This window comes from Aulonocara stuartgranti (assembly GCF_965226115.1).
Source record: "Aulonocara stuartgranti genome assembly, chromosome: 1".
NCBI classification, from domain to species: domain Eukaryota; kingdom Metazoa; phylum Chordata; class Actinopteri; order Cichliformes; family Cichlidae; genus Aulonocara; species Aulonocara stuartgranti.
The window spans coordinates 11156635-11179098 of NC_138939.1; the positions used below are offsets into that span (position 1 = coordinate 11156635).

General features: G+C 40.8%; 1 protein-coding gene across 3 annotated transcripts in view; it reads left to right on the forward strand.

Annotated features, from left to right (window-relative positions):
• Positions 1-22464, forward strand: part of shf (Src homology 2 domain containing F) — a 94863-nt gene that overhangs the window by 58634 nt on the left and 13765 nt on the right. Inside the window, exons 3-5 of one of the 3 annotated variants that reach the window (XM_082536109.1) lie at positions 10469-10687; positions 11513-11605; positions 19630-19776. In XM_082536109.1, coding sequence (XP_082392235.1) covers positions 10469-10687; positions 11513-11605; positions 19630-19776 — 459 coding nt within the window. The remainder of the gene's footprint in view (positions 1-10468; positions 10688-11512; positions 11606-19629; positions 19777-22464) is intronic. The other 2 variants (XM_082536107.1, XM_082536108.1) reach the window with 2 other exon arrangements.

Below are 22464 nucleotides of genomic sequence, written 5' to 3' on the forward strand. Positions count from 1 at the left end.
GTTGGCAAAATACACTTCAGTAAAAATTCGATCATTTCCTGAACAAAGGTCCAATTTTGAAAGTTTATTTTGTGTATTTGCCAAAAGACTTGTATTGCTCATTCTGCATTTTAGCTCAATATGTTGCAGTTTGCTGTGGAAATCTGATAAGTGGACTGCAACTATCCTTTTGTAAAATATTTCGAACCCACTTTCTCTAAGACTGTTGGTGTTCCCCATTGTTTAATCTGCTGGCAGTCATGTTGTTTCATTTGCTCAGAAGCAGGGTGACAGGGATCAGATCACAGGCAGTCATGTAAACACTGTTAGCAGCTTACAGTGGTAATCCGCCTTTACTGTATTTACTTCTCCTCATGTGTAATCAAGTGGGGAACACCTACCAAGAGGCAGCACTCATCTGAAGGTCAAAACAGCACAAGTGTCAAGAGAGACCACGGTCAATGCTGTGTAACTATTTGCATTGCCCGAGCCTCGCTAATGCACGTTTTCCCCAAGGACACGTACGTCCTCTGGAATAGCAGGATTGGTACACAGGTCACAATGCTGCACCAGCAGAAGTAGCTATCTCGGATAAAGAGAACAAATCAATACCAAGCACTCTGGCGTCTCCCTATGTACCCCCCCTTTAGCCTGAAAATCTAACTTTTTTTGGACATAATAAATATTTATGCCTTTCTGTTGAGCTAATTACACTATTTCTCCTACTTCGTTGCAATAGCGTCCTCATTTATGCGCAATATGACTCATAAATGAGCCATGACTTTGAAGTGATGGAATAGTAAGAGTGGCATTATGCTTTATTATTTAAATGCTCATTGGGTGTATTTGTAGTTTAGACTTTACTGTGAATTACGAGTAGCAAAACTGAGGTCACGCACAGTTCAGGTTGTATAATTTTGCCACAAGAAATGATTTGCTTCTGTCCTCTGTTTGCAACCCAGTTTGAGAGTAAAATATGTCAGCGTTTGAGCATGAATCTATCTCCACTAATGAGAGACAGCCTAAGGAGAGCGCGGTGTCTGTCAGCACCGTTAAGTGCGGAGGTGATAGAACTTAATTTTCCTCATATTTCTAGGCTGCGGCTTCTGTCTGCATTGTTGTGCTGCAGGGGGAGATTATCGGATTATCACACAATGAGGCAAAATGTAGAAAAAAAAAATAGACTTAAAAGCATGAGATTCTCGCGCCTTCACCGCTTAAGTGTTTAGTGCGTGTGTTGTTTTTTCTGTTTTTATTTGTTGAAGCTAGACTCTTGGGGAAGTATAACTGGAAATCCAACGTGATTATCTTTGTATATTATACAAACTTATCTTTAAAAAGTTGTGAACCAAAAACACAAGAAGATGATTTGCAGATCGTATAAACTATATATTTAATTGGGAATTGTATGATTTTTGAATGGTGATATTTGGGAAATTTGTAATCTTTGGGGTTTTTTGGATGTTTTTTTTTTTTATCAATCTTTTTTATGTAAAATTTTACAATTTAAATCTTTCTTTGTTTGTTTATATTGGCAAATAATTTGGGGAGGATAAGACAGCCCTTGTAGGCCCTATATAGCACTTTCCTTTCCAATGTCCAGTCCATTTTCCAACGCATTTTCTTTCTAAAAGAGAAGTAGAATGAGCTGTCTTGACATTCCCGGGAGGAATGTGAGCTAGTTGAAGGTTGTGGCAGCAAGGTGGTGGGGGCGCGAGTGGGTCTTTGCTGACTGTTGCTGGAGGCCTTTCAACATTAATGGGCTATTGACCCCCAATGGGGTAGAGGCATGAAGTGGCAATACATCATAGCCACATCCACGTGTCATTTGACTCCCCTGTCCCCCTCTTCTGTGACCACCCAGGAATCAGGACAAAAGGTGCTTACCACTCTCTTCTTCCCATTTCCATTCCCAAAACCAATCCCATTCCCATGCTGTCTTCTCCTTTCACCAGCTATACACAACCTGAACTCTGGATGCACTCCCCTCTAATCCACCGTATGTCTTATCTCAGCTCAGGAACAATAGCTACAGAGTGTAGCATGGCTCAGAGCTACAGTCGTCAGAAAAAATGTTCTGCTCCCATAAGGCTGTGGGACACTGCATCCAGCAGCATCAGCCAAGCAGCCTGTCTCTGCTTCACATGAAGTCTTCCTCACTGTTTGTCGAGAAATTATTTCGGCTTCTGTGTGTTTGACTGTCGGTTGAAATGGAATTTCTATTACTGCAGTGCAGTTGACAGCCAGAGCAAATGACTTCTCGTATCTGTGCTTGCTGTCATTGTGTCAGTATGCTGATCTGTCGCTTGTCTTTTGTTTGTTCACCATGAAGCGGTATAAATTAGCTGTTCGGACTATGCTGTGATTCATGTTGTTAGGTAGGCACCTGTCCAAGCCACTGTTCCCATTAATCTTCTATTAATGAGCTTTTACCTCAGTCCTAATGAGCTGTGATTGCAGCTACGCAAAGAATCAATGCCACCTTATATGCGCTGGTCCTACAGTGGGCAGGCGTTTATGTAGGTGAGGCAGTGCCAATCAGACAGTGATGCGAGAATCAAATCACAGGGAGTCGATTTTACAGTGTTAAATGATCCCATGGTAATCAGAAAATCCAGTTAATTACTCATTACTGCCAGACTGTGTCAGCTATTAAGCTGATCCTTTAAATAAAACAGGAAGCTCTTAGGCTTAACTCAAGACTTATTCAAGTGTTAAGTTTGTGTGTGTTGAGTGCTTGACCTCATCAAGTAGTTTGTTGACAGTGATGACGATGTCAGTGAGTTGGGAGTAGTCCAACACTTTGGCCAAAATTTAAATATGACCTGAATCCTGCTGACTGATAATCTCTCAATGTGTCTTAGCACCACAGTCAGATTGATATTTGTAAAATATTTGCATAACAATTTGCCAACTGTATTATGAATTCTGGATGACTTTGTTGATCTCTTAGGTTTTTACCTGCTGTAGACAACATTCATGGTTCTCAGACAATGTTTGAAACCAGTGTTGTGAAAATTCCCATCATGCATCCTGATCTGTCACAGTCCAGATACTGGATCTCCGAGGGTACGCTGTGGAGTCTAGCAAGGGGCACAACCTACAGAACTTGCAAAGTAGTGCATCTAGAAATCACATTCATTCTGGACATACAAAAGAAGTGATCAGATTGGAATTTGGGGAGTTTAGAGGCTGGGTCATTTTCGGACTGATTTTATCTTCTATTTATTTTGGCGCAAGCATTCCAGCAAAAGTACATCTCTAGGCTGATGATGCGATTATATACATGTATGCCACCTCTGTAGAGCAGGCAGAACAAGAGTTCCAGACTGCATTTCACTCTTGAAAAACTGCATTTAGAACTGGTTGTAAATGTTCAAAAGACAAAATTTATGGTATAGTCAAAAGCTCACCCACCCACGCTTGATGGTTTTAGCATTGTTACTTCTGAGACTAAATCTGTTCCACCACACCTACAAGTATTTGGGTTCATGGTGTTTCTCTTGAATGTAAACATTGCTAAAGAGGTAGAGCTGATCGTCTACCAGTTAGAGGTTCAGTGGTTTGATTCCCGCTTCCTCTAGTCTGCATGCCAAAGTAATTAAGTCATAAATCTTGCAACTGATGACTTGCAGAAGGCAGCACTGATATATATTTTTTCTCTATAAAGCAATACTAGGTACACTTGTTTTCTTTGTAGCCTTTCCTGATACGAATAGTTAAGTGTGCTCCTCTAAATGGTTGTTTTTGATTTGCTTAGACCTCGGATACATCTGGGGAAAAAACTGTTTTCATATTACGCACTTTAGACATGGATCACTCTACAGAAAGAAATCATCTTAAACATGAGTTTAAAAGCATCATAAGAAATGCAGTAAAGGAAATCTGAAGATGTTTTTTCTTTAGAGGCTGGTAAAATTTAGAGTATTGTGTATTAGTTATAGGTGGTAATGGTGTGACTGATTAGTAAGGATTTCCCCTCCTATGAGAATTAAAGCAAGAAGACTATGTTGAAGAGGATTTTTACATCTCCTTCATATTTAAAACCAGTTCACAGCAAAAGCCTCCTCTTGGCTCCTGACCCTTCAGAAGCAGTGGTCTCTTAATATTGAGCTTCAAATATCAAGTGATATGTGTTCATTAGAGCTGTCCGCTGTTATGTATTTTTATTATGTATATTTATTCTTGCCACACTCTCCCACCATCTGTGCTTCCTGCTTTCATTCTCCTCAACTTCCTGATGTTCTCTCTTTATATTTCTCTCTGTGGCAAACTTGCATCACCTGACTGTCTCTAATTTTCTTTTTTTTCCTCCCCTTCTCTATTCACTCGCTGTCACTGTTGTCTTTTTTTTTTTTTTTTTTTTTTTTAAATACATCCCTACTGTCTCCTTCCGATGCTTTCCTCTCTTCCCCTCGTCGCTCTCTGTCTCCGCTACTTTGTCTGGCTTACTTCCGTCACCGCCCGCCTCTGTCTTGTTTTCTGCTTTGTGTATGTTGTCTCTTTAGGCTTACTCTCTTTTCCACTAAGGGAATGAATCCATATACATGTCAGAGTGCTGTGGAAGACACTGTTCATCTTCTACTCCCTCAGGCCACCTAGAGAAACAAACAATTTACGCATAAAGTGCACACACTAACACAGGCATGCCTTCGCTGGGATATGATATGTGACTGGCTGGTTCCAATGCCTTCTTTTATGTTTTGCTATTTTGATAGAAGGTTCTTTTTGTACCATCGCTGAACAAATTAGTACATATTTATGTCTTGTATTAAATAATTTTAATAGATTTTCTTTCACCAGTTCACAAAGGTGACCCAATTATGTGGGTTTGCTGACAAGCGCCTGTCACTGTGTGTCATTTGTTTCTCAGTAAGTACAGCCTTCAACAGAAACAGAAATTATAGGAAGGAACGAACCAAAAATAGTGTGGCAAGACCCAAAATATTCTCCTCTCTGGACCAAGCATGAATAGACTAGATCTGACACTTAGTTTCCAGGCTTCCCATAAATATATATATATATATACATAGGTGTGTGTGTGTGTGTGTGTGTGTGTGTGTGTGTGTGTGTGTGTGTGTGTGTGTGTGTGTGTGTGTGTGTGTGTGTGTGTGTGTGTGTGTGTGTGTGTGAGAGAGACTGTCACAGGCCTCAATGTGTATCCACCTCAAGTGCAGTGTTAAGCCAGGAGAAAGGAGGAGCGAGAGAACAAATGACATGGCTGTTTTTGTTCCATCTGCAGGAGGCTGATGGAGACACAGCAGCACACAGATGCACGTCCTCCACACACGTGGACAAACGTGTCACAGCATGAGCATGGATAGGAAAAACATTTACGCTGAGTGGTTCACAAAAACTCTTTATAATATATATTTATTATGAATTTTTTTTTTTTAAGTTGATATTTTCAGACTGTTAAAAAGGCATACATAAATGTATTCATGTTTGTCTTTTCTCCTTTTTGTTCTATAAAACATAGAGATGAAATCATAATTTAGCCAAGATACAGACACAAAGATGACAGGACTGTGGTGTCTTTGTTTACTGAAACTTTTCTCCCAGAGATCTGTGGGGAACCGTCAGCAGCAAGAGCCTCCTCTTGGCTCTAGTCACTAAGCAGATTTATACTCAACACAGAGGCGCCATGGGTCAATGAACAAACACCTTTACTTGTCTGTGAGCTTTCTGACTGACACACAGTACCTGTGGGTGGCCCCCGATATTGCTCAAATCTCTGGCTTTGAACACCAGATCAACCCCGTTTTCTCGTCACAGACTAGGCCAATCAAACGGAACGAAATCAAAGCTTTGTTCATCAGCTCCTTTTCTACCTCTGTTAAATATGTGTCTTTGGGAGGACCATGTCTTTTATTATTTTAGCGAATCAGAAAGCAAATGCAATTAAATGTATCTGTTTAATACATGAACAAAAAAGCCATTTTTAGTCTCATTTTCTACATCCAGTTTCACTTGTGATATTTTGTAATTCACTTTAAGGAGTTGCTGTCAGCAGAAATTCACCTTGTTAAAAAGCAAGCCAACTCAAATGATAAAGGATTTCTTTTAAGAGTGATTTAGCTGGTAGAGCAGGCAGAGCAAATCCTTAAGCCTGGATATTTTCTGCACATTGTTTTCTAGGGGTGTAAAGTCAGTCACATTTAATCCTTCAATAGTGCTCAAGAGATGCCCTCAATCAAATCCAGATATTCCCTGTGCCCCTGAAAGCGCCTCACAGCAGCAAATTCTCTCTGGCTCAGTGTGAGTGGGTGGGTGGTAGTCAACCAGAGAGGCAGATAAATGTGTTTTTCTTTTACATATTACACTCTTTAGCCTCGCAATAAAAGCACGGTTATGTAGTTGTTTGCTACTTTCTTGCAAATGCAGTGAATTTACTGACAGTCAATAATGGAAATGGAGGAAAATAACACAGAATCGGTCTGGATGATGGTGATGGCAGGATGGTTTGATCAGTTCTTTATGTGCAGCAGGATGCGGCTGCCAGGTTTGTTGCAGTTAATGTTTTTTGATTTAATCCAGAGCTTTCTGACTGCCCTTGCGCTGCCATGATAATATGCCCAGAGGGCTACTCATGCAGTAAGTAGAACAGGAGCCTCCCTGGATTTATAGCAAGGAACATGTTCCTCTCTCTCAGAATTAATCTCCTTAGTTTGGAACCACAGGAAGAAAAATGAAAACAAAGATTGGATCTGCCTCTTATTTTGGAGATTAAATTTTCTTTTTCCTATTTTATTTTATTTTACTTTGGTTTTTTTGCCTTCAGTTGTGGACACCTATTATTTTGGCATGCAGTATTTGTCATTTTTCATTAGGGAAAATTGCTTCTCGGTGCAAAGGCAGATGTTCGGTTCTCAGCAGTGTGCTGCCATCGCAAACATCTTTTTTAGTAGCACTAAACAGATGGTTGTGGGTGTTAGATTGCTGCCACTACATGACTTTTGAAAACCCTGTTGAGGGTGGTGGACTGTATTAGGGCTTTTCCAACATACAAAAACAATGTTGCTGCCCCCTAGAGAGGTTTATAAATCACATTTTGCAAGCTTTTTTGGGGGGGTGGCTGTAAAAAGCAAAAAGTGGAAGTGCAGCATCTGGACAGGAACTCTGACATCCGGGGAGGGGAAGGTATGAGGTAGATCAAGAGAGGGTGTGGTGCTTGACTTCTGACCCTGATCAGAGGGTAGGGGTCAAATGCAAAATATAGGCTGCAGCAGTGTTGCTACATGCAACCCCACGGTCAGGCCAGTCTCTGCAATTTGTCTTGACAGATGTGCCCCCTCCCTGTTTACTAAACGTGTATCAACAGGAACTGACGAGATGAATAAGACGAGCAGTAGGAAAGAAGGAAGAACGAAAGGTTGGGAGGAAGAATTTTTTTTTTTTTTTTTTTTTTTTAAATGCAAATAAAGGTAAGGAGGCCAACAAGGCTCCTGTCTCCATACACAAGCCTGGTTTAGCAGGGAGTCTCAGTCCACCGCAACAGTTTATTGAAGGCAGCATGCCTTCAATTAAAGGGTTCTTTCCACATGGTGTACTCACCCCACCAATGTAACACCTCCCCCATTAATTTTCCCCCTTCCTTGCAACTTGCTTTCTTTCCCTTCTTCCAGAGTTATTTGTTCTTCTGCAACAAAGGTAGGGCCTAATCGTGGTAGGATCTCATAACACCAAGGCTTTTAACTGCCAAGATCAAAGAGTGCAAGTTTGTCTAATGCGGGATTACGTTCAGATACGGGACCTGGCAGCCTCACCTCACTCCACCCCTACACCACCACCAGTGGCGGGTAGCTCCATTAGGCTCAACGCATTGCTCATTTTTCCGCAAGAGCTCCCTTGGGCCAAGAGGCAATTATGCAGTAGTGTGGCATAATATTTCATTCTCTTCACATCGCATTGCTCTATGGTGGTTCTGGCCGCTAACAGCTTCATGTGGCCCAGGAGGAAAGGTGCAGGCTGCTAACAACTTCATGTGAGAAGAGGAAGGTTGGAGAGGGGAGGAGGCGGTGGAAGAGGGAGAGGAGAGTTCTCAAGGGCATGATGCTTCATTAGCATCGTCAGGTCTTTTTCACCTTCTTACATGGAGAGTGAAAGGGTGGGCATGCGTTTTAGTTGTGGTCAGGTGATGTTAACTAGATTTGCGACGTGACTCATGAGTATAAAAATGTACACTGGATTGACAGTTTTGCTCCTTGCATGCAACAGTTACAGGGGGAAAGTCATATTTGGTTAACACGCTTAAGATGTTTTACTTTGTATTTCCACCGCCTTTGAACAACAAAGCAACGTTCAATGCCTTCTGTTTCACTGATGATTATACATGTAAACAAAAGAAAACGTAGACGTTTTATAACTGATGTCTATAGACAAACTGGCAATGTTCCAGAAACCAGTTAATGGTGTATGTTCCAGGAGAGTACCAAAGTTTAAAAACGGAGCCCTGAACTCTACAAAGATTGCACAAAGTATAATGTCATTATGCCCACATTTGTTTTTGTCCAACCACCATGATAGATAAAATCACCTCCTCCTCCTTCTTTTTTTTTTTTTTTTTTTTTTGATCCTGCTATTTCTTTTCTGGCACTGTAAATCCTCTCCTGCATTTCATCTTTTCCTGAGTGGTGGCACATAAACTTAATACAATAAGTATTTGCTGCTAAATGATGTCACATTCATAAGGGAAAATCCCTTTCTGGGTTGAACAGCAGGGTTGAGGATGTGGGTTGTGCCCACATCTTTTCTGCCAGTTGCAAACATCCGTGTTTCTTGAAGAGAGGTCATTCTGAAAAAAAAAAAAAATTTCTAATGCATTAGGTCACCAGGTGGTCATCATTTCTGTTTGTGCGTCTAGCCAAGAATTTAAGTCTGATGGAGAAATGCTGACAAGTAGTACAAAGGTTGCTATGAAATCATACATTAGGTAGGTTGTGGGGAAAATATCTAGTATGTCATATTTCTTCTTCAAGTGATACTTGATGAATACACTGTAGCACTGTTTCTGTGTTTTTGTATTATTAAAACGAGCATGTCGTGTGTCAGTACTTAACCACTTTGTGTGGTGATGCCATAATGCAGTGAATCACTACATAATAGGTGTTTGTCTGCTTTTTCAAGCTATTTTTTATTACTCAGTTATACAGATATTATGGAAAATTGTTCTACAGTGTATTGGGAATTGCTTTTTTTGTGACACTGTTATTATTGTGGCTAACCTGTCGTTCCTGTATTATATCAATAGTTATTCTGGGATCCACCTCCAAAACCAATGATTAAAGTATTTCTACACTAGAGGGAATAGGCTCAAAGGATTTAAGGCTTTATGTGGCTTGAGAACTAAATTGAGGCTACAAAACATTTTATTTAAAAGAAACCACAGCTTGCTTCGCTTTTGTGACATCAAGATCAGGGGCGTTATTTGGCCCTTTGACATTTTCACATAATTTACGACAAAATTATTCTAACGCTTGTGACGGTTTCTGTTGGTTTCAAAGAGTTGTTAAATGTTACAGAGAGAAAGAAAATTGGTACTTTATATTCAACTCAGTTCTGACAGTGATGGGCATGTTCATCGAGGACCGCTGTGTGATTTCTACGCTTTATGCAGAGAGCTGCTTTTGCATGAACTCAACCTTTTTTTTATTTTTTATTTCAGTGCAGACTCGCTTCCCACTTTCTGCAAATAGCAACAGCAAACTGTCACTGCCATTCACTGAATAATAGTTGTAGGAGGCCCTGCCTTTCAATTTATTCATGCCCAATTTTGCTTTCTGACTATTGTTGATGGCAGATTTCAGTGAGAATAGCCTGCTTTTGACAGTGCTCTGTACCTGATATCGCAGGACTTGTGCTATCTGCACCCATCTTATGCCGGTATTAACTATTGCATTGCCTTGCTATTTTACATATGGCCTCTGACTGAGATGCTTCTAGCTGTTGTACAAGAAATGCATTTGGTATTTTAGACAAAGCACATTCTTTTAATATTGTACAACAGTGTTTTGATAACTTGGCTCACCACAAGTTACTACATTGTTAGTCTGTTTTTTTGCTGTTTATTTTCTAAATTTATTATTATATTTTATTTATTATTTCTATATTACTGTAAATTTGCCAAACCCACTAAGTGAGGGACTTGCTCAGCCTATGGATACTTTCTCATTTGAACACATAGAAAACAAGATTCTAGTCTTCAGCTTGATAGGTGATGCTAGTTGTGCCCTTTGGCCATCAAACTGATGTCACTGGTCACAGTTTTATTCCTGTATTAACACAGATGCTAAAAGTGTAAATGTGAGGCTACTTCTTCCATATTTCTTCCATATTCCGTGCTTTACAAGAAATATCCACTTCAGGCCTGATAAAATATGTTGCCTTTGTGTTTGCCAGTGAACCTACAGTCATAACTTTATAGCTTTCATCTATAAAGTTTTATGTCAGAGACCTAGCATTAACAATGAGTCTTTCTCATGTTTTTTAGAGATCAGGTCTGGCGGGAGAGGTCCTAAGGACGGACCCGTGAGGCAGCTGCCCTTGTACGACACACCATACGAGCCAGCTGAGAACGGTGGCGACTCAGACCCTGACCGATTGCGCTGCCCCAGAGAAAGCAGACTGCCCCAGGATGATGAGCGACCCCCTGAGGAGTACGACCAGCCCTGGGAGTGGAAGAAGGAGAGGATTTCCAAAGCCTTTGCAGGTAGGACTGACTGACCGAATTGTTATGACCACTGAAGGAGAATATAAACCTCACTGTAACTTACAGCACAGAGAGAAGTAAGTGAAATAAATCTTGAAAGTACTGCAAAGAAGACTTTTGAACAAGAGATGCATAATGCACTTTTACTCTGAAAACATTATTTCTACCTTTTTAGTAAGTATCTTTAAAAAGGGGGGAAAAAACAAACAGAATTTCATTTCGATCTGTTTCGCAGTCTTTGTTCTAATGTCAAATGCTCAGAGACTGAATCTAACGGCTCAACTGTCAAGCTTTTAACACAACGTAATCTGAACCTGTTTCTCTTTACTAACCCAGACGTCTGTTTTTCCAGCACTAACAAATTTGATTATGGCTTCTGTCAGGTTATGAGGCTCCCGTTGCTGCTGCTGCTGCTGCCTTTACCTTTCTGTTTAAGCTTTTTTCCCCCCTCTCCTCTGCACCTGCTACTTTCATTTTGCAGGTGTCCAGAACACTGTTTACTGTTTTCATCCAGCTCCTGCCTGTTTAAACTAAGTTGATACCTACGCTGCTCAGGGAGGCATGATTGGTTGCGCAGGTGCATGTAGGTCCAGGTAGTCACTGTGGTTTTAAGAGCTTCAGCATGGCTAAAACAGCCATAACATCAAACAGGGCTGTTCCTGGAAAGATATGCCGCCAGAATATAAATATGCACCCCAAATTTAAAAAAAAAAAAGAAGTATTTTATCCTTTTTTTCAAGAAAATCAGCAGTCCTTGACTATTTTCAATCGCCCCATTTTTCTCTTCATATATATATTTTTTTGTTCTTTTTCATCCTTGAACAGCTCTGCTTTGTTATGACTGCATTAGCTACGAGGGCTCTGTAAATGGCACTGGATCAGATCCCTACGGCAGAAAGGACTCCAAATCCCTCACAGGTACCAATGGAGGCGGGACTGGGGATTGTCTCCTTTTTTTTTCTTTTTCTTTTTTTCTGCTTTTTTTTTTTTGTATGATGTTTTTAGAGCTTTTTGAAACTGATGCCTGAACCTCTGGGTTGCACTCTACTTTCTGGAAATGCTGTTTAAAATTACAAGCTTGTTTTACAGTTTATTAGCGATGTCACGATTTGATTAACATTTGAATCCTAAGTGCTGTTTTCTCCAAATGAACCCAGCGGTCACCTACTGAAAAACGCCTTGGAAAATGTTGCTAATTAGAATGACATTATCAGTATGCTACTTGCACAATCCCCCAGAGCTTGAAGTGGACTAAAAAAAAAAAGGCAAAGGCATGGTAGAAGTACTTCAGATTAGTCTTTCAGCAGGCGCACAATTTTAGCAAGTGCAGTAGCACTGCTTAAAAGAAGAGGCAATGGGGTTGAAGGGTGCAGGGGTGGAAGTGAAGCAAACTGTGTTTACTCGTCCACCCTTTGCAGTGTTAATTATTCTTTTTCCATGACAAGAATAGTGCGGTTTGGCTTTCTGTGGAAATGATCATTATACAAACTGAAAATATGGCAAAGTGGTCTCTGATGCACAGCAAAATAAAAACAACACGCATGCATTATTAAAACCACGCATGGCCTCAAGGCTCATTTTGGTGTATAGTTGAGGGGGGGGAACAAGTGGCAAAGCTTGTAATTTGGTTTTTCGACATGCAAAAGTAATTGCGCGGTATAGCACCGTAAATCAAAACTCACTGTGATGCAAAGTACAAAAATAATTCACATTTTTGTAATTAAATTTCTTTATAGTTAAATTTTTTCTACAAATGTCTCTATTTTATGTGTCCTTTATTTTTCCCTTTGTGCTCTGAAATCACAGATGAAGTGCACTGCAATAAAGTAAAACGGTTACAATACAGAAGATGAAAGAGGCATTAATCCCTTGTGGTGTTGTGCTGTTAATGGGTTGTTTCAACGGACTTCACACAGTCACGCAGTTGAAGGGAATTATTCCATAAATATCATTTACATGCACAGCTACGTTTTAATATCCAACAATAAAGCATGTAATTAATGCCACATCTCCAACCCACTTTCATCACAATTGTTGAATCTAATTTGGATGTAATGCCTCGAAGAGCCGGTCAGAGCTAGTGACTATTTCAAAACGGATCCATCCCAAATCGCTGGAATAGCGCACTTTTCTATTTGTGTAGATTATTTGTAATGTTATTAATGATGGAGAAGGTCTGCTCCCTCATTTTTAAGTACGTGTAAAGTCTTATGTGGCATTGCAAAGGAAACAAACTCATGAATCTCATTTGCTGGAGAATAGTCTCATAAGAGTATTTGGTGCATACCTGCAGGTAATGAGAGTACTGGTATGTACCAATCAATGGTGCTTACAGATAGCATAAGTTCTTGAAATAAATGAGAAAATTATCTTTGTCCACTGAGAGGTTTTGGGCTAGTTTTGAAGATTTCCACAGATAGATAGCATTCAGCTAGATGTATCTGACTGTGGCAGGAGTTGTGATTTAAGGGATTCATTGGCTCATGTTAGGCAGAGTGTAGTGAGACTCTGTAGGCAAATGTATAAAATAAATTTGTCAGTGTGTTCATTTGTCATCCTTCCATGTTTCCACTTAATTTCTGTTTCCTGTTTACTTCTGTGTACCCTCGGCCCCGAGGTTTTCATAGGAGTCGCGTTCTTTTGCCTGTGCTAGTGATTAGTTAAATAAGGGATGCTGCATTCTTAATCACTTTCCTTCTCTCCCTCATAATTTTTCTGTCAAGCAGCACTCAGGAGAGTTTGTTTAAGACACTATTTACCAACACATCCCTCTTTCAACTCCCCCCTCTTACAGAGAGTGTCCCTCTTTTGATGATGATTAATTCAATTTCCAGTGCATGTCAAAGTATATTGGTTTGGAATTGAAGAGATAAGTCTTTAAGTTGTCTTTCAAGGAAAGCTGCAGTGTAAAAAGTACTTTGATTTATTACTGGATTGTGTTCTGTTTTATGCTTAAGTCAAGCCGAAATAATTCCCCAACATTTGAACAACAGAAAAGGGAAGAAAGGAAAAAAGAAGAAAGACATCTCTAGGACAAGCCTTGTCAGCATGGGCTTGTTGCTTTCGCAGGTGTCAGTGCAGACCAGCCTTGGATCCTGACATCAAGGGGCTTAGAGAAAGTTTCATACCTTTCAAGCTTGAAGTTTGTGTGCTTGCACCCATGTCTCTGATCTTTGCAACAAGCTTACCTGCGACTTCAGGACATTATACATTGCTTCAATGTTTAAGTCATGTGAGCCAAATGCTTAGCAGTTATCCCCATTTAATCTCTTCTGGCACGGATTTAAGAGTTAGGTTAGGGCCCAGCTACTCTTGTCTTTTCCCAGAGATGCTTTATTGCACCGCTGTCGATTATATTTTGGATCCATTCGTTTTCTCATTGCCAGGAAATCTGTGGCATAAATGAGTCACAGATCCAATACGGAATTGTCCTACACCCTTAGTCGAGACAGGGTTACTCGGGCGGTCCTGTAATTTTAGATCATGAACTTTCTGTGCGTTAGAGCTTGAGAAGCCTAAACGCCTTTTTTTGTAATTTACCAAACCTAGTTGTAGTTGAAGTGATTGTTCGATTTTCAGAACCACTAACCATTTTGCAGAAAAGTCGATGTTTTGACAGAAAAAAACAAAGGTCCAAATTAAAAACTAAACATACATGAACATGTAAAACAAAAACCTTGGCTTAATTTTTATCATAAGCTTTAAAAATATTACCCAAACCACCAATTTAAAGAAGTAACTATATTTTCCAAGCTTTCCATTGTAAATTTCTATCAGATTTTGTAGGACTAAATCTGATTTAAGTTTGTTTTATGCAGAATATGACAACATTTTTATTTGTTTTATATATAGATTTGTAATTGTTTGACTGTTCATGTTCAGATCTCCCTGATTTCCATTGTGGTGATGCTGCCATGCCTCCAGATGTCAGCAGTTAAGTAAATACGTTATCAGGCTGCGGTAAGTTGTGATTCCAGCCTTTCTGTGCTCAGATAGCCTGTTTTTTAAAATAGGACTAATTATAGCTCAGTGGGCTTTTTAGGTTTCCAGAGGGCACTTCTCCTCAGCAACATTTCTATAGTTGCTGAAGCACTTTACGCCTGTGTAATATAAATGATTAATGATATTGTTCACCATTTAGATTTAGAAGCGGTTTTCTGAACCCATCAAAACCTTCACAGTTCATATTCCCACAATTATGTGGGAAATGAAAATGTCGCCAAACAAAGTATTAGCACATAATGAAAAAAGATGAACAACCTTGCTAAATTGTGCAGTAGGTGTTTCAAAAATAAAGGAAAAAAAACAATTAAATAAGTACCAAGTGCCGCCTACGCCCTCCCACAGTGGTATAACACGGTAATGCAATCTGTATAAAAGACTATTTGTCTTCATTAATGCTGGGGAGGCAAAGTAGAGTAATGCTCCTTGCTGCAGCCCCCTTTTCCTCAGCTGTCCCTATCACAGCCTGCCTGCACGCCTGTTCACAACACTTGGTCTGGTGTTATTATTCACTGTTGAACTATCTCCTGACAGATATGCAATGGAATGTAAATCCTCTGCCTTGTTAGGGGGTTGGGAGGCTGTGTACTTGCGGTTTAGTTAATCACTCATCCTCACTGTCCCTCTCCACCCCAGCGCCACACCATACTCGGCTGCCGAACACAGGTACTCGACACAACCTCTATCCTTACTCCCTGGATGCTGAGTAAGTGATGGATGATTCTGGAGGTGAAGTGTGACCAAGATGCATTAGAATTTGACCATATATGAAGCGTTAGTATATGAGGCCCGTGTAGGGTTTGTCCATATGTCTATCACCCTGTACATTTTGGCTCTGCATATAGTATCCTCCCTCTCACAGCCAGACGTGGACACGTCGCCATTGGAAATCCGAGTGCTGTCTCAGCAGGAGTGGGACTAAGAGCCACTGTTACCTAATCTCCTTGCCCTGTTACCTGCTACTAACTCCTTTCACTTGACTCCTGGCCTGCAGGGTACCGTGCATTTAACACTGAAGATCAGAGGCAGTGTAGTCGCTTAGCCCCTCAGGTCTTGGGAAACTTTATGGGTTTTTTTAATGAATCTTCATGGACTTAACGACCTAGAAATCTGAGATCTGATTCTAATGTTCTAAAATAAATAATTGATTCAGTTACAGTCCTACCGTGGTGTCTTGCAACAGGGTTAAAGCCAGCTGTTTTGTGGGTGTCGGGGTTCAGTTTCTCTGTGCTTGGCTGATCCGATATCCCCCACCGCTGCCTGTCACTCTGCAGCGCTGTCTCGTCCTACTGGCCTCTGCTGCAACACCCTGCTGATAACCTTCCTGTCAGCCCTCTTTCATGAGCCTCAAATGTGTCCCACCGTTCTCTACGGAGCGCTGCTGCCATGGGTCTTATCTTCACTCACACACATTGGCCACACACAACAGCACTGTAAACCTCCCGCTATAAGTGTAGAAGCAGCGTTTTGCCAGAAAGCCCCCATGGAAGCTCCTGCTGGCCAGCTGTCAGTAACCCATCTTTCCCTTCTCTCTATATGGAAGAGCATGGAAAAAGGCCTTGCTGTCATCTCTTAACCATCACCCATTTTCTGTGTCACTTTCATTTTTAATACAAACGCAGGTCCTTTCAAAAGAAAGCCGGACTATGTAATGTGATGGATACAGTATACCGGAAAAATTATGAAGTGGCATTTCAGTTCCCCTGGAGCATTACACAGTTGTTATCTGTAATGATTTGAGTGCAGATGGAACAAACACGTCTTCGGAAGAGGCTGTTTTTGTATTTCGAGCTCTTCCGCTCATAATGTGCGGCATAAACATCACAATACTCCAGCTTGTTTTGAATATGCATGCAATTAGCCAGCCAAATTAAGCAGAACTAAATTAAACGGCATTGGTGGAAAACAAGCATAGCTGGTGATTTATGGTGCTGCACTGTTTACAGTGATGAAGTGCCATGGGCTAATGAAAAGCCCGGGTAAACAAATACCTGGCTTTGAGAGGAAAAAAAAAAAAAGAACGGCTCCTGGAAGAACAAAGGAAAGGAAAGCGCATACCCCTATCCATTATTTTTTATTCTTTTTATTTACTACACTGTCAACACAAAACAAAGTACATATCCAAAGGGAGGAGTACAATGGGAGGGACATGAGTGATGGGTTTTCTTTTCAAATTTTTAACATGGCCACTTTTGAGCGACAGCTGCTTCGCAAGTTCCAGACAGGCAATAACCTGCTTTTTGTGTCAACAGGAGGAGGTGTGTACTAATATTGAATGAGGATTATCCAGGTGAGGAAGGTTAGACGACAAAAAAGATCGGATGTATTCACATGAACGTTCAGAATTATTAATTGGGCTCTGCATTATTTCTCTTTTCATTTAGAAAGGTGCTGTGCAAATATGACTCAGATTATTAACACATATAACTAACCTAACCTACAAAATGCACAGTATTTATGTCATACTGAGCATGATTTACATTTTCTACTTGATATGCGTGTGCGGTCTCTGATGCAGTTAACCTGTACACAGAGTACAATTTACCACCCACAGACCTGATAATGGGTCTAAATCTACATTAGCTGTAAACAGGTATGTATTGATAGAGGGCAGTGTGATAGAGCCAGTGTGGGCAGTGTGATCTGTGAAAATGTGGGCTGCAGTGTGCTAAGCCTTCAGGTCCATGTGTAAATCACCTGAACTGCTGTTGTCACCTCGGTGCTGAATATGAATTTGTCCCTGCAGTGTAAAGATGCACTCATCTGTGCAGCAGCGTGGCATCTAAAGTCAGTGACAACCTTAGGAGTAACAATACCTTAAAATGCTTCACAAGGTGAGGCACCCAGGTTTAAAAAAACGCACACAAACACACCCAAAACCCTGACTATTGAATCAGTTTTCCTTAATTTTCACAGTGCTAAATGCTATTATTCAGCTGTGCAACCAAGCGAGTCTGAACCACGCTCTCTGAAATCATCTCCTCGTCCCCACACTGAGGCTGCAGAGTGGAGGCAGCCTTCTGCTCCCCCAAACAATTACACGCTAATCTGCAATGTGAAATGAGTATTAGGCTTTTAATCTCATAGGAAGAGAGTCCCCTACTTCACCCCAAAGTAGAGGAAGTTATATTATCTAGCAGAGTTTTTGACCTTCTGTATCCACTCCTCTAGCCTACACCTCTCCCATCAGGACAGACAGCAAGCAGCTCCTCCTTCCAGCCACCTTTCTCTAGATTAGCCCCCTGACACCTCAGGCCCGGCTATTTAATTGCTTGTCGGATTGAATATTCTCCAGTCTCCCCTTCATCTAGCTTGCTGATATTGCTTCTCATTAACATGTCCTGTACCACCACCATGGTTCAATTCCTTTCAGGGAGGAAGACAGGTTCATAACATTATGTTCATCCTCCTACTAAAAACTAGTCTGTGCACCAGCGTTAATAGTATATCTGATTTGCATCAACCCATCTATTTGCCTGTTGTTTGTCCATGTTTGAACAATTCTGCCACTCCCTTTATTGGACAGATGACCGAATATTTGCTGTATATCAGTCACAATGAGGGTTTCGGATGTTTGGGGTTTGTTCTGAGAGCCTTTCTTGCCATTGTTGTTCCGTACTTTAAACTTAACGTGCTCATCGAATGCATTTGGTTTTGATAAAGGAGATAAGAGAATGAAGGATGACATGTATTTAATAGGATGACGTGTTTTGTTTTTTGGTTTTGTTTTTAACTTATAAGACCTTAAAAGAAACCGTTAATAGTTATGTGCCAAAAGTAGCTGCACATTAAAATTCTTTTCTTTTACAGTACTTTCGTAACTGGAATAAAATCTCCAGCACCATGGACAGTGACCTTAGAATTTGCTCAATCGCTGTGGCTTTGATGGCACAAAGATGTCTTTTGAGACCTCTGCAAAATCTAAGCAAAAATAACACAACCACCCGAGGAACATGCAGTCGTTCACCAAAGCTATTACCCATGGATTGCATTTATTTATTAGCCTTGGCTCGATCACTGGCTTTCTCTTGTATGAAGAAAAACATTCCCCTTTCTGTCTCATTCATTAATTATCCTTGGCTGGTTAAAAAGTGGCCCTGTGCTGGAAACAGATGTGCTGCTGCATGAGTGCTCAATTATCCTGGTAAAGCCCCAACTGCATGAGGCATACATTATTTAAGGGGCAAAGCCAGGGTAGCGTCCATTGCCTTCATGGATTACTCTTAGGTACTTTTTAGCTACAGATATTGTCTACACTCTGACTTGGCTTAATATAGAGGCCTGGGGTCTTTGTCATCAAACACAGCACCAACTGTTACAGTAGAGTGTATGCAGCTGTGCTGTTTTCACTGATCATCTAGTTTGGCTTAAGGCAGGTTTATATTTTATAGTTTGCTCATTAAAAGTACAGTATTATTACTTGGGCCTGAATGTTATTTAAGGATATTATGCACTGTATCATGCATTAGAGCTTGAACAATTCGGCCTTAAGAACTTCTTGTTGCATCTATCTAGTGTATCTCTCCCAAGGTGAGACTGTAGTTATTGGCTGAATCTGAGTGCATTATTGAATTTGATAATTGAAAACTTTCACATTCCTTTTGTTACCTTCAGGGCCTCTCAGCAATCTGAGTATCCAGCTCTGCATCAGAGTGGAAGCGGATATAAAATCCAGCCCTACTTTTAGAACTAACGTTCCTTCCTTTCCAGTCCTCTTGTATTCCTTCCTTTTCTAGCCCACAGCTGCTGCTGAATTTTGGATCACAGTATAAACCAACTCTCCTGCTCTTATCCACAGTATTTTTCACTTACCCCTTTTACCTTTTGTCTTTTTCTTCTGTTTTCTGTCATTACTTCCCTTTCCTAACTCACTTCCTTTCTTTATTATTCTTGTTGCTATCGTTTCCTTGCCTCCATCTCTCCTCTGGTGACACTTGCAGTAGAGATTAAAGTGATCAAGGACCTACCATGGCCCCCTCCTGTCGGCCAGCTCAACACCAGCCCTCCCCCAGTGGAGGAGCTTGAGTCTCCTTCCCAGACAGCTCAGCCCTCGCCAGGACAGACGAGCTGTGACCAGCACCACCATGGTGGGTGTTGGTGTTCATTGTCCAGCATCCTTTCCATCAGTTACCCTGGCACTCCAGTCCATCTTCCTATTCCCTGTTGGCATGTTTGTCCGTCCATTTTTTCATCCGTCCATCCGTCTATCCGTCCATCCGTCCGTCCATCCATCCATCCATCCGTCTTTAATTAATGAAGGCATGGTGTTTTACATAGCATACAGCTCAGTATTTTAGTTCTACTGAACATTTAAAAAACATTACTAGCCAAGCATATGCAGCTACCAAAACATAGGTAGGGTTAGTCTGCTACTGCAATGTATGATTATGTTTGTCCCAAATTTTCTGGTCACTGAAGACGTACTGAAAGAGTTACCATATGTGAGAAGTACTGAAAAATCTGACTATAGGTATTAGCTCTGTAATGACTGCTCTTTTCCATCTGGAATGCATGTGGCAGAAAATCACCAACTCTTTTGCAGGTTTTAGGCTGAAGCCTCATTAGTTTTAATTGTGCCGAACTGCCTTCTGCATGCGTAATTGCCATTCGCTGTGACCCCCATTTCCTCTTGTCAACATACTCGTAACCATCCCAGATGTCCCTCTGGTCTGCTGTTCTCTACAAGTGGCTCACACGAATTAGGAAATCAAACTCATTGGAGACGAATTCAGTTCTTGACTTATTGCCATATTTACCTTTTTCATTGCATGCAGTGGATAAGTAATTGACCTATTTTTAACTGAGAGAGCCATTAGTTTATTTTTGTAGCTCTCTCACACACTTGCCCTCTGTCTGCTGTCATTATCCAGAGAAAAGAAGGACATGTAGCAGAACTAATTTCAGGAATGGGATTTCCCCTGACAGAGTGGAAAGACTTAGTGAGGCCATGTAAGAGGACACCAATGTGTGTTGTAGGCGAGGACAGGGCGAGGAGTTGATTTATGCCCGTAAATCCATGAGAAAGGTTCTGGTTCCTTCGGTGAAGTGAGTGGGTTTAAGATCGGCATCCAGCTGTAAAGTGATCCCCTCTCTGTCTCAGCCGGTATGGCCCTAGTCTACATCTTTAGGGGTCAAAGGTCCAAGTGGTAGACTTGGGGAGGGGGCTTGATGGCCTCCACAACCCTTGTGAATACAGTTGCAATGTACTCTCTTGACCTCAGCATATAGGCAGACATTCAGTCACACATCAAGACATTAGTCATCTGTTACATGAGTCAGCCAGACTAGAAAGCTGGATAGGGTCATTTGTTTAGTCCTTAGATATATAACATCATTACCAAAATTCAAATGCAGATCAGCAGAACAAATAATACATCTACACCTTACGCCCAGACACTTTTTTCTGGATGTGATACAGAGATTCCTATCTTTTTAATTTTTTTAACATGAATTAATTATATGTACTTTGAAGCATTTATCTTACCTCGTTTTTCTTTTAATCTAAGAAACCAAAGTAATTAAAAAGTATCCAGTTTTAATTTTAAATGAATTCCCCAGCTGACACTTGGTAGGGTCACTCCTTTGTCTTGGAAAACCTAATTTGGAATTTCCTTTTGAAATTTATTTAAAAGAAGAGAGCGTATTCCTAGATGGTTGACTCATCAGAGATAAAGCTTATAGCTTCAAACGGCCACAGTGGGGCTCTAAAATATAGTATTATAAAAGCCATGCAGCAATTATTTTAGTTCCTGGTGCATATAATTAATATCGGCGTAAAAGTTTAACCCTATTTTTAGCGTGCACTGCATTCTAATAAGCTGGAAACCTGTTAATCATTTCACAAGTCCTAGCTGGAAAACTTAATTTTCACCTCACAATGCAGCAGCCGATGAAACACTTTGCCCCTCAGACTAGTCATCCTTTGTAATAGGAGTATCATTAGTAAATGAGAATTAATTAGCCTGCTTAATTAGAGAAATCTGTGCACAGGGGGAAGAGGAGACAGTAGTAGTAGTTAAATTGTGCTGAGTCGTCAGTGACAGATGTCACTACACTTTTGTGGTTTTTATTTTTTGATTCCCTTCGTTTTTATTTTGATTACTGTGACTTCTACTTTGGAGTGTTTTTTATGTTGTTAGACAGTGACATTATTATGTACTGTGCTGACCTGTGCCTTGCTCTGCAGCACTATATTACATAGCAGTGCTTTATCTCGTGGTTTGTAATCGTGGAATGTCCTTTTGCCATTTCTTTTTAATCTGTGCCTTAGCCAATCAGCTCTTTCCCCATCCTCTTATGTGTGTGGGGTGTGTGTGTGCATGTTATTTACTTTTCTTTTTTTTTATATAGTTGTCTCTAAAGGAAGCTGTGTGTCTGAAGGGGACAGGTCTTTCAGCCATCTGTCACCATCTGACTGACAGTTCAATCTGATACACAAATTCCATTTGCAGTGCTTTACAAGCAACAATTCTGATAACATACACAGTTGCCCATGTGCCTTTTATGTGTTTATTTCAAGAGAAGTGTGTTACCGTGTGTGTGTGTGTGTGTGCGTGCGTGTGGAGGTTTTCACCCTCTCGTCCCTCTTAAGCTTCCTCATACGGCTTTTGTTCCCCCGTGGGCCAATCCTCTAGTCAATCTCCTGTCGTCCATGTTTCGAACTGTGTGCTCTGGAGAATGAGAGAGGGGAATTGGTTTGCCTCACTCCCACTGATTTTCTGCCTTAAAACATAACTCTACATCAGTTTCGGAATGGTGATGGTGAGGCGCCCAGC